Source organism: Microtus ochrogaster, chromosome 10 (genome assembly GCF_000317375.1).
Source record: "Microtus ochrogaster isolate Prairie Vole_2 chromosome 10, MicOch1.0, whole genome shotgun sequence".
Lineage (NCBI taxonomy): Eukaryota > Metazoa > Chordata > Mammalia > Rodentia > Cricetidae > Microtus > Microtus ochrogaster.
In genome coordinates this window covers 83,394,193-83,406,608 of record NC_022016.1, presented here as the reverse complement: position 1 = coordinate 83,406,608, position 12,416 = coordinate 83,394,193, and the positions used below count along the sequence as shown (strand labels likewise).

The 12,416-nt window shown below is 51.2% G+C and overlaps 1 protein-coding gene across 2 annotated transcripts in view; it reads left to right on the top strand.

Moving 5' to 3' along the window:
- Ctnnbip1 (catenin beta interacting protein 1) overlaps positions 1-12,416 on the top strand; it is a 25,985-nt gene that overhangs the window by 1,305 nt on the left and 12,264 nt on the right. Inside the window, exons 2-4 of one of the 2 annotated variants that reach the window (XM_026782123.1) lie at positions 3,672-3,791; positions 4,324-4,444; positions 5,043-5,133. In XM_026782123.1, the coding sequence (XP_026637924.1) occupies positions 4,349-4,444; positions 5,043-5,133 (187 nt within the window). In that variant the 5' untranslated portion in view covers positions 3,672-3,791; positions 4,324-4,348. The remainder of the gene's footprint in view (positions 1-3,671; positions 3,792-4,323; positions 4,445-5,042; positions 5,134-12,416) is intronic. The other variant, XM_005353687.2, reaches the window with a different exon arrangement.

Sequence of the window (12,416 nt, the reverse complement as noted above, 5' to 3'; positions counted from 1 at the left end):
GACCCTGTTTCAAAAAACAAAACAAAACAATTTTTGACATGTGTTCTCATTTTATAGCCCAGGCTGACTTGAAACTCACTGCATAGCCCAAAGTAGCTCTAAGCCTGAGGGCAAGCTCCATGCCTCAGCCTCCCGAGTAGTGGGATTCCCGCTGAGTCTCCATGCCCAGCTCTCATGGCATGTGTGTGCGTCCTGGGACTCAGTGTGTAGACTAGGCTGTGACTAGGCTGTGACATCCTCTTGCTTCCCATGCTGAGATTATAGGTGAGAGGCACCACACCTGGCTTTCCTGGGATATTTAAACATGGACAAAATGAAAGGCAAATACTGCAGTCCACAGGGCAGCGACCCTTGAGACCCAGCAGGACCCATGCTGTGGTCTGGCACAGCTTGAGTTTGAGTTTTCTAAGCAGATGCGAGACCCCCATTGTTCTAAGTGCGAGTGTGCAAACAGCATTAGCTTCAGGTTTATAAATAAAAATGTACTCAGGGCCACTCAAGCAGGTCAAAGGGAAGTCAATTGTCAGGCTCTTATCAGCTCTGATAGAAACCCACGTGGGCAGCACTAGCCTCCCAGCCTCCGGCCCCTGCGTGTCACATTCTTGGCCTCTCCTGCGCGGGCGCTGACTCCTACTTCTGAAGTGCCATCAGTTGGTCCATGTAAGTCTACAGAGACCTGGTGGGAATGTGACATCACTGTCCTTGATGTCTCCCACACCTTGGTGCCCATCTCAGCGCGGGACCTCAGTTTTCTCCCTGTGTGGGTCTTGCACAGTAGTTGGGAACCAGCCATGCTTCCTGCAGCAGGGGGCAGTCTCAGAACCACCAGCTGTCCACGCGTGCAGTGTCTGCCTGTGCGTGGTGACCCTTAGTATTTGTGTTTATTCCGTCACGGGATTTTCTGACATGGCACCACTTCATACACGGCTTGTGGTTTATCACCACATGATACAAACCCACCTCTCCTCCTCATTTACATGATTGACAGCTGCCTGTTGTTTCTTTCCATTTTCCTTTTCAGTTCTCTGACTCCTGAGAAATCTTCTTAGTGCAAGGGAAGCACTGCCCTATTTTTAGGGCTGGGATGTGTAGGAATAGCTGAAACCACTCCTACGATGCATCGTTATTTTTGATTCTTAGGTCTGAGCTTGGATAAATAATTAGTATCTAAATTAATTGCAGTTTGAGCTTATGTAATTTAAGCACAGTTTAATGGAGACCAGTTCTTGATCCCTACAGGGGAAATAGGAATCCTCCAGTGACATTAATATACTTGACAGAATTGTGATGAAAATTTAATAACATATTCGCCTGGATAGGCAGCAAATCCAAGTACACTGTAATACGCTTACGGCACACCAGCAGCCATTTGTCTGGGATGATTATGACTTATTCTCTTCAATTATTAATTTTCCTCACATCGACACCCTTACAGGGAATTAGGACAGAATTACATCAGTTAGGACGCTTTCTGGAGCGTTTGGCCTGGAATGTGAAGGGCAGGGACCTGTGCTCCACTTTCTATCCCAGAGCCAGCCCTGGGCGTTCCTTCCTGGCAGGCAGCAGGACAGGGTCAGCAAAGCAGAGCTTTAGCAGCACCAGTGGGTAGAAGTCCTTGCCACCCAATCCTTGCGCCAGAGTTCAGTCCCTAGGAGAGAACTGAGTCCTGAAGGATCCCCCTTCTGTCCTCCACATGTGTGCCATGGTGAGCACACAGACATGCAAATCAATCAATCAGTAGGTATAAGCAGAATACTAGATTAAAAAAATTTTTCAAAACGCTAAGTCGGATTCTCCTGAAGTTTAGGAAGCAGCTTGTTCCAGGCAAGTGTGTTAAAATAAGAATGACCTGACTCCAAAGACCCCGTTGAGCCAGCCCTGCGGCTGCAGACCTTAAGGCTCACAGCAGGACTGCAGCAGTAAGGAGGATGGGATCTGCCCGTCTCCGGGTGTGGAGGGGTAAAGCTGTGGGACAGAGTCTGTAGGACAGACGCTGTGTGAAATGTGCACAATGGCGGTCCTCCAGTGAGCACCGACGTGGCAGCACTAGCCAGACCCTGTCCTGTAGGAGCAGCCCACCGTGACTAGAGTGTGGTATGTAAGCGCTTCCCACCAGAGTGACTGTTAGGAATTCCCCTGTGTTGCCAAGACACCCAGAAACCTCGGTGTATGGCGGCACCTTGTGGCCAATTCCTTGAATGCCATGCATCCTTCATAGGGGATGGCCTTCTGAAAACTAGCTCTGACTCCCAGTGTGAAGGCTCCATAAAATACTTATGATATTTGCTGGAGGTCACAGTGGCTCAGGCCATATTATGTACTTTGGGAGGAGGAGTCCTTTGGGAAAGTAAAATTTGGTTGCAGGACTCTGGGTTAGTACTTAAGTCTCTTAATACAATGACATTAGTTCCAAATTGGTATATATACAGTAGAAAGGGGGTATCTGAGACACTAAAGACTGCTCCCCTGTTCCATTCAGCCAGATGGGCAGTACTTACTAAGAGCCTGCTGGGATCCAGGCTCTAGGAGGACAGGGCAGGCAGAGCAGACAGCAGGGAAGGGAAGAGACAATAAACAGATGGTCCAACAAGACGCTCAGAAAACTAGGACGGTGAGACAGGGCTGTGTGACAAGAGGTGGAGGCACAGAACTGACCCCTGGAGAGTTACCTTGAAGCCAACATGAGGACAGTTCTGGGCCCAGGGAATGGATACCCAGTGCAGGGGCTGACCAGCAGAGGAGCAGGGAGAGCTGGGCTACAGGGGAGCAAAGATCACACTTGGCCTCGCGGGCAACTGGCCAGGACTAGGAAATGTACTTTCAGGTAGAGCTAGGCAGGGTAGGGAGTGGGATTTCTCTTGAGACACACACACACACACACACAGCGACTCTGTAGGGGAAAGGACAATGGAAGATATGAGTGGGCTATGAGGCCAAGGCCATAGTAGCCCAGATGGAGCCAAAACATGGATACTCAAGGTCCAGGCAAGGATCAGCCCTGTGCAGTTCATCCCCAGAGCCGCAGTGCTGGTGCATGAGCTAGAGGGGCGGAGATCCTTGCTTCCTGCTGGGCTCTGCTGGAAGTGAGGGCCATCCATAGGATGGTGTGTGCCCTGGAGACTGTGCTCAGAGCCACTGTGCCTCTTCCCAGTCCCTGCTTGTTATTTGACCCCTTTCTGAGCCCAGGGTGAGTTGGAAGGGAGCAGACCACAGAAGTAAGGAGTCTGGGTTCTAGGGCTCCAAGGGTGGATACAAAGACTCTGGAAGGATCCTGTGCTGTGTCGGATATGCAGACATAACGTCAGCCCCAGCTGGCCAGGTTTTTAACCTGTTGTGTGGGCTTGCAGGGCGAGGGCCCCATTAGGCTTTTGAGCAGCTGATGAGTAGATACTCAGAAGCTGTTGCCCAGGCTCTGGCACATTCCCGGGTGCGCCCTTGGCATGGAGTATTGCCTTGTCCAGCATGTCCCTGTCTAAGATTCATGGGCCACTGGGAGTAGATGGTGTGAGGAGTGTCCTTAGCCTGCCAGCCGGGTTCCCTGTTCCCCGAGTGCAGCTCCTTGGTAGCAGGGCTGCTGAGGCTCCACCCCACCAGCTGCTGCGTTATTTCTGACTTGTCCAGGAGTTCAAGTGTGTAACCCAAACCCCTAGATCCTCTCTCCTCTCCCCCAGCTCCTTCTGCAGGAGGAGGCTCCGGGCTTCTCTTTCTGGGGCTGGCTGTAGCTCAGGCCAGAGACACCTGGACACAGCCGCTGGCCTTTACAGCTGTCTTCAGGAGCTACCCTCTAACAGGTGGGTGGGTTTGTGGGGTGGCAGTAGCAGCCCTATCAGGACCTCTGCTCCATAGCCCTGGACCAGCCACCCCCGTAGAGGGAGTCCTCGGTGCCTTGCCCAGGAATTGGCCTCTTGAGTTTGGTAGGGGCTTTTGCACAGGGTGCCGTCGCTGCCATGGGTGCTGTCACTGATCTTACAGTTTCCTGTGCCAAAGGCCCTGGCTAGTCACCTCTGACCAATTCCTTTTACTTCTCACTCATGTTGTCTGTGTTGAAAACCTAGGAGTCTTGGGACTTCATGCCTCATTTCCCCTGTGGCTCATAACAGAAACCGTGGCTGTCCCCTGCAGCCTATTCTCTAGAATGAGTGCTCCTCAGCCGTGCTTCCTGGGCCTCAGACAGGAGGTAGTCTGGACCCCCCCCACCTCTTCTGTGACTTCTGTGCTGTCAGGATGGGGCCCCTACTGGGGAGGGACTACTGAAGAAAGGTGTCAGTATTAGAATGATCTCATCCTGGCATTTTCTCTGTAACGCTGCCCCTCTCCTCGCAGGAGTCCCCAGAGCTGGACCAGGGGGATGAACCGTGAGGGAGCACCCGGTAAGAGCCCGGAGGAGATGTACATTCAACAGAAGGTCCGCGTGCTGCTCATGCTGAGGAAGATGGGGTCAAATGTGAGTGCCTGTAGGGTGTCAAGCATCTGGGTACCTGCCGCCCTGAAGGAGGGACAAGGCAGCAGGGCCAGTTCAGGCTCCCCCTACTTCCCCTACACAGAGCCCTGCATGTCCAGTGTTGGGAGGCATCGCTAAGAGAGAACCTTTCCACTTCATTGTTGATTTTCAGCCAGGGACTATGGGGGTTTTAATCTTCCTTTCTGACCCTCAGTGACCTCAGAGAGGCTTCTCTCCTGGGAGCAAGTGAGGGGCACCTGGGCAGGGTGGCCACGGAGGAGAGTAGTAGACAAACATGCGCAGGGACATCTTTTGAAAAGAAATGGAGGGATTTGGAATGGCTGGTTGGCTGCTGGTGTCTGGCCAGGGCCTGGCTTTCATACCTGCTCTCTACCAGAAGAGGAGAGATCTAGAGTCAAAGTGGCAGGACATGTGAACTTCAGGGACCTGGTTTTCAGGGTGGAAGCAGGGAGGGATTGCTGGGAGACTAGCAGCCACCCAGCTGCTAAGAAGCACGAAGGGAGGTACTAGTGGGATCAGGTAGGATGCCTTTTGGGGACCAGGTACGTGCTCCCCTCACCACAGCACTCTCACCCTGCAGCTGACCGCCAGCGAGGAAGAATTCCTGCGCACCTATGCGGGGGTCGTGAGCAGCCAGCTCAGCCGGCTGCCACAGCACTCCATCGACCAGGGTGAGTCAAGGGCCAGGCGCCAGCCAAGCCCTCCCCAGCGCACTCAGCAGTGGCTCTTCACAGAGCTGAATGGGTGATCTGGGAGTCTAGGCAAGAGAAAAGAGGACGTTGTTCCCCCTCATCCACAGACAGCCTCCCCTCTGTCCCATCCCCATCCTCAGGTGGGAATCATGGTAGATCCCTTCCCAAGCCTGGAGGAAGGAGATAGTCATGTCTGGGAGCCTGTGTAACCTCAGAGGGTCTGAGCCCTGTCCTCTCATTCAGGGGCAGGGAGCTGCTCTGTGTATTCTTGACAGCACTGTCCCTGTGTGGCACCGCTGTGCAGTGACTGGCCAGCCTGGCACTAGCAGGAAGGGATAGCTCAAGGGGCCTGATGTCTTCATATAACCAAGGGAGTTCTGAGGATTCTCATGGTCCAAAGTCCCACAAGTGTTTATTGAGCAGCAGGGGCTATGCCCAGGGACCGGTACACATCATTTGACAGTTGCCAGCTGTTGCTCGTGTGACTTCCATTTGGCAGGCAGTGGTTTGGAAGCAGAACTCATTGCCCTTGACCACACAGAGGTGCCCAGGAGTCAAACCTGCTCCTCGCTGACAAGGCTGCTGGGCAGCTCCCTTGGCTGCTTCTGGAGGCTTTCCCTGTCTGAAAGCTCGGCCTGACTGTAGCATAGCGTTCTGAGCAGCATCTCCTTGCACTTCTTCTCTGTCGTTCTCACGCTTCGTTGGGATTTTGGCTACAGGACACCTGAGTGACTCATGGCAAATCCAGGCAGGGGCAGCCACCAGAGCAGAGTGTGCTTGCTGTGTTGAGGCTGCTTGCAGGGGGAGCAGGTCTAGCACATTGGGCTGCCTGGCTATCTGTCCTACATGTTGTGGGCTCAGCCCTGATACAGGGTCTGCTTCCCTAGTGCTGGTGCTGTATGTAGCCCAGTCGGCTCGCCAGAAATCTCCAGGGGACCTCTGCTAACTCAGAGCGGTGTAGGACTATATGCGTGTCTCATACTCAGCCTGCCCAGGCATGCCCGCCTGCTCAATTGTGCTGCGTGCTCACCAGCACCAAGGCCAAGTGTGTATGTCGTCTGTCCTACCTTTCCACTGTCTCTTGGAGGAGTCCTTTGCTTTGCCATCGCTGGTCTGTGTTTTCCTCTCCTAGCTCCAAAACCAGGTCCCCCAGAAAACTTCAGACGTCTGAGTTCCCAGGGTCTTCCTTTGCTCCCTTATGTTCCTGAGTCTCTGAGTCTCTCTGTACAAGTGTCCCTAATTGGGAAGAGACAAAAAGCAGATGCTCAGAAAACTAGGACAGTGAGACAGGGCTGGGTGACAAGAGGTGGCGGCACGAAAAAGTAAAGTGCTTGCCTAGCATCCATGAGTCCTTAGGTTCAGTCTCCAGCACCAAGTAAATGAGTGGCACCCCTGTAAATCCAGCACTTGGGAGGCAAAGGCAGAAGAATCAGTTAAAAGTTGTTGATCACACAGTGAGTTTGAGGTTGGCCTTGGATCACAGTGAGGTCACTGCTCACTGTTGCCCTTGGTGCAAAGCTGCTGACTCGGCCATAAGCACCAGGCAGGTGGGTGTGACCATCCATAGACACTCTGGAATCTGGGGCCTCTTGGGTGTGTGGCAGCCGTAGATCCTTTCTTTGCTGTGGTATGAGTTTCGGATTGAGGGAAATCGTATCAGACAAAGGATGTAGAGGATCTGTGCTGCTGATGCCGCTGTAGACTGCCCCTTACCTCTGCAAGTCACCTCACCGGGAACAAATGCTACTCCGGGAGGCCCTAGGGATCCCAGGAGATCAGGAGGAACCCAAACATGGAAGTCTCAAGCCTCCTTTTATTTTCTCTGTTATAAATAAACCACATACAAACACCTATTAATAGAACCCAATCTGGTCTATAGTCTAGGTCAGGAGCTTGTGTTTGTCAGTCCTGTGAGGCTGAGCGGGTTTCCAGTAAAATTCTAACCTACCTACTTCTCCGTTGTCAGAGCCAACCTCAGCTCATGCACCAAGGTGTCCTGCTGTCTCTTTGCCTAGGGGGGCCAAAGCCTGGACCTGGGACTAGGAGGAGTCCATCTTCTGTCCACTAGGTGGCTCTGTTTCTCAGCCAGATGGCAGGGCTCCACCCTAAGGTTCCCTGAGCTTGAGAAAACTTCGTTTGGACTATTCCTCTACACGGAGGTCCTGAGGCAGACCCACCCAAAGGACAGCACTCAGCCTCACCCCTGGGAACCCAGCTACCATCTAGGCTCATACACTCTTGCCCACTGGGGCGGTGGGTGGGGGGTTGGTACCTGAGTAGTTGGTTCTCTACCCACCACACACAGTCTAGCTGTGTTTGTAGAGAACGGGCAAATGCTGGAAAGACCCTGGGCCAGAAGACTGCACCTAAGGGCTGATCAAATGGTCTCAGCAATGGCCTCCCAGTACTAAATAGTGTCTCCCCCAGTTCTCAGCCTGCCTGATCCCTACTAAGCAAAGATTACTATGACTGCCTCCTTCCTCTCCTTCATCCTCAATGCTCCCCCTTCCTGCCCTCTCCAGTGCATTGGTGTCTTTAGATTCAGTCCTTTGCCTTAACCCTTTCTCTCTCTACCCTATTTCCCATGACTTCCACAGACCTCAGGTCAATACCTTCCAAATATTCCCTTAGCCCAGCCCCCTCTCCAAATCCCCAGAGCGTCGTCTGACTGTCCTGACACAGCTCCTTCCCTGCATGCTCAGCAGGTCCAACTGGGCCCTCCTTTCCAGACCCACTTCTCCACCTGTGTTGTCACCAGGTGCGGGAGCAGAACATGGGCTTGGCTTATTTCTAGCACTGTGGTTGTTCCTAATGGCCTTGATTCTCCTGCCTTAATGCTTCCCAGATGGGCCTCAGCTTCTCCTTCTTGTTTGACTTCTTGTCTTATGTTTTTGTTGCTGTTGCTGTTGTTTTGTTTTGATTTTTTAAGATTAATTTATTTTTATTTTTATGTGTGTGTATTACACACACACACACACACACACACACACACACACACACACACACACACACACACACCATATGCCTGCAGTACCCATAGAGACCAGAGAGGGCACTGGATACCCTGAACTGGAGTTATAGATGATTGTGAGCTGCCATGTATGCTGGGAACCGAATGCAGGTCTTCTGCAGGAGCAGCCCGTACTCTTAATCTCTGAGCCATCTCTCCAGCCCCAGTTGTCTCAGGCTTTTTGTGTGTTTCCAGATAGGGTCTTGTATGGAATAGGCTGGTGTTGAACTTGCTCTGTTGCTGAGAATGATCTTAAACTTTCAAAAATATTTTTCATTTATTTATGTGTGTGTGTGCCTGCCATGACACACAAGTGGAGATCAGAAAACAATTTTCAGGTGTCAGTTTTCTCCTCCTATTATGTGGGATCCAGAGATTGAACTCAGGTTATCAAGCTTAACAGCAGGTGCCTTTCCCTGATGAACTATTATGCCCACCCTGTCTTGAACTTTTGACCATTTTTAGTGCTAGGATTATTGGCATGCTGTGTTGAGGACCAAACCCAGAGATTTATGCATGCTAAGCAAATACCCTACCAATTGAGCCATTCCCTATCCCTGCTAGCTCTATTATTTTTAAATTAAGCAACAGCTTATTTTATTTTATTTGAAGATTTGTTTATCTATTACATTTACTGTGTTCTGCCTGCATGTATGCCTGGAGACCAGAAGAGGGCACCAGATCTCATTATAGATGATTGTAAGCTACCATATGGTTGCTGGGAATTGAACTCAGGAAGAACAGTTAATGCCCTTAACCTATGAGCCAACTTTCCAGCCCCAGCTTAATTTACTTTTGTGTGTATGTTTTCTTTGTCTGCATATGTGCTTGGTGCCTGCAGATGCTACATCATATGGAGCTGGAGTTATGGATAGTTAGTTGTAAATTGCCATGAGAGTGTTGAGAATCAAATCTAGGCACCCTCTACAAGAATGGCAAATGAGGACTGGAGAGATGGCTCAAAGGTTAAGAGTACTGGCTGCTCTTGCAGAGGTCCTGAATTCAATTCCCGGCAACCATATGATGGCTCAGAGCCATCTCATAATGAGATCTGATGTCCTCTTCTGGCAGGCAGGCATACGTGGAGGCAGAATGTTACATACATAATAAATAAATGTTTAAAAAAATGGCAAATGATAGCCACTGAGCCATCTCTCCAGCCCCTTTCCAACTGAGCTTCTAGAGAGGTCCTCAGTGGCATCTTTTTGGTTTTTCAAGACAGGGTTTCTCTGTGTACTAGCCCTGACTATCCTGGAACCCACTTTGTAGATCAGGCTGGCCTCAAATTCATAGACATCTGCCTGTCTCTGTCTCCTGAGTACTGGGATTAAATGCATGCACCACCACTGCTTGACTCGTAACTGGCATCTTGATTGATCTTAGTCCCCTGGTCCACTCTCTATTCCTATGGCCAGAGTGACTTTTGAAGGCTTAGAAGGAACAGTACTGAGGAGGTACAGTCTTACACTTGCATGGTACCCTCAACCACACCTTACAGTCACCGTGATTGACTGGCATCCTAGACTGCTGTGCTCACCTCTCTGCCTCTGCACTGGCACGCCCAAGAACTCAGCCCTTAACCCCCGCCTCCTGCAGCCTGGCCCAGACCCTCTGCTGACCAGATGCTGAGTTCCTTGAGCTTGGGATTGAGGCTTCCTTCTAAGTGTGCATCTGTGTGGCTGTGTCTACCTCACCAGGATCTTGGTAACTAAGGTTGAGCACAGTGATCGAGCAGGTTCTAGGAGTCAGAGAGGCAGTGAATTTTGTGGGTACTGTCTCCTGGTCCCCAAGGATGGCCTAGCAGACGTGACAGCCAGGCATGACTCTGCTTTGAACCAAAGGAAATCAATGCTTCACTAGGCAGCTGGTCCTCCGCAAAGGTCCAGCTGCAGACATGGTAGAGGGTGGGGGATGTGGGGTTGGAGCTGCCGCTCTTGAAGCCACAGAATGCTGAGCTTCCCTGTGGCGTCGGTGCTAGCACACAGTGTTCATCGATTCTCTTTCCTGGCTCTGAAGGGATGCGTGATCACTGTGGAAATGAGAGAGGAGACGCAGTTGAGCTTAGACTCTGCAAAGACTCTGTTTCCTTTTCTTCATGTTCTTCTTAGCCTCTCACAGCCTTTTACAAGCTAGGCAGTCACTTCTGTCAGCGTTGGCTTCAGAGCATACTGCTTTGATACTCGTCTAAGCATGCATACATACATATATGTATATTTGTAAGATTTTTTTTTTTTTACTTCAGGCAATTTCATTGAGCTCTTCAACAATTCCCAAGAAAATGTTTTGGTCGTTGTATAATATGCAGCATCTGTCTATCAGAAGTTATTAACCAGTCTCTTCCTGTTGGATCTCATTTCTGCTATTAATCATCATGATGGCAAGCATTCATTAGGCTGTTTTTCCCTGCCAAGTTCCTTGCAAAGAAATACACAAGGGCTCCCCCAGTGAGTGTCGTTAGAACCCTGTTACGTGGGTTCTCTCTGGCTGAGAGAGGTAGCTCAAGACCATAGAGTCAGCCAGTGTGGGACTTGAACCCAGGCCCAATAGAAGAGCAGCCTAACCACTGAGCCATCTCTCCAGCCCCCTAGGAATGTTTTTATACTACTTGGTTTGGTTTTTTAATATATTGGCCTTGAACTCACGGTGTGCCTTAGCCTCACACTGGGATTACCACTGAGTGCCACCATACCTGCCAGAATTGTGACTCTTGTGCTGTGCCTTGGGTAGGCTCTTGTCCAGTGTCCCAGGGCTGACATGACTCATTTTGACAAGGAACCTCCTTGTTCTTTCTCTGCCAAGGGAATTCCGGGGGACACTCCTGGTCTGCCTTTGAGAGCTATTGTTTGTCATATTAGCTCCCTGGGCCTGTTATAGCTTCTGTCTGAGTCTGCTTTCTCGGAGGGATTTTCAGGAAAGGGCCGTGGGCTTTTTCAGGCCTGCTGGCTTTCCCCTGCAGAAACAGAGGCACCTGGTTCAGGGTGCTACCAGAGAGCCTAAAATAGTTTCTTGGTCTCATGGTTAAACTGAGAGCTTATGAGAGCAATGTTACGGGAAAGCAGCAGGAATTAGGCTCTTTGGGAGTGGCCCAGTTCTGCGGTCTCTGCACTTGACCCTTAAAGTGCCCCAGGCCAAGGATGTCAGCTTGAGCATCTCCATTTTTCTCTGGAATTTTCTCTGGGATCCCCCGCCCCCACCATTCAGCCTCTGTCTTCTCTCTTCCTTCCTGTGCCCTCTCCCAGCCCTCCCATGCCCAGCTGGTACCCGGCTCTGGCTCCCACTGCCCATGCCAGCCTTTGCCCCACAGCAGCAGGACTCTGTGGAGAGGTCTGTGCTTAGTTTACGTCACACATTCAGACCCAGAGCTTGCTGGGGTCCTGCACAGACCAAGCCCCATGGAGGCTGAGCAGCTCTGAGTGTGCTGACCCCCCACTGTGATTTTGGCTCTCTCTCTCTCTCCCCAGGCCAGCTCCTTCCAGGCGCCTTCTGGAAGCCCCAGGTGAAAACTGTCAGTGCTGAAATTAGAGTCAGCCCAGGGAAGGTTCATCTGGGACAGGAAGCTCAGCCTCTTGACTTTAATTAACACTTGTGTGAGAATTACCTGTAACCCAGTAACAGGGTTGAGGCAGAAGTCACATGCATTGTACAGAAATCCACCGGGATTTGGTTTGTAACACTGGTATTGACAGAGAAAAGGAACCCCAGAGAGGAGTGGAGAATGTGCTGAGATGGGGGCCCTTTAGCAAAGCCGAGAACAAATGCTTGAAAGGCCTTAAAACCCCTGGCATGCCTTCCCAACACCCTGCTAAGCGGTGGGTCCCTGTCCTGGGCGGGGCATGGGGGCCACTCTGTCCAGCATTTGGACAGTTCCAGTCGCATTGGCCTCTCTTTACTGTAAGCTCAGCACGGTGTCAGATGACAGCTGTCCCCCATGAAGGACAATAGGGTACGTGTACAAATGCCTAAGAGCTTTGAGTACGGAAGCCCACCCAGGAAGCTAGAACGCAGGCTCAGTCCCAGTCAATCACAGTCTTTGCCAGAGAGCCTGGTAATCTGCATTTTAAGCAAAGTGTGGCGTGGTGTTGTATATCTGCAATCCTAGTACTCAGGAGTTGATGCCAGCCTGCGCTCCAGAGAAGGAACCTGTGCCCTTCCCTAGATTCAGGGAATCGTATGACAGCTAGATGTGCCTAGCTTTAGAGCCTATCCTGGAACTTGCTCTGTAGACCAGGCTGGCCTCGAACTTACAGAGATC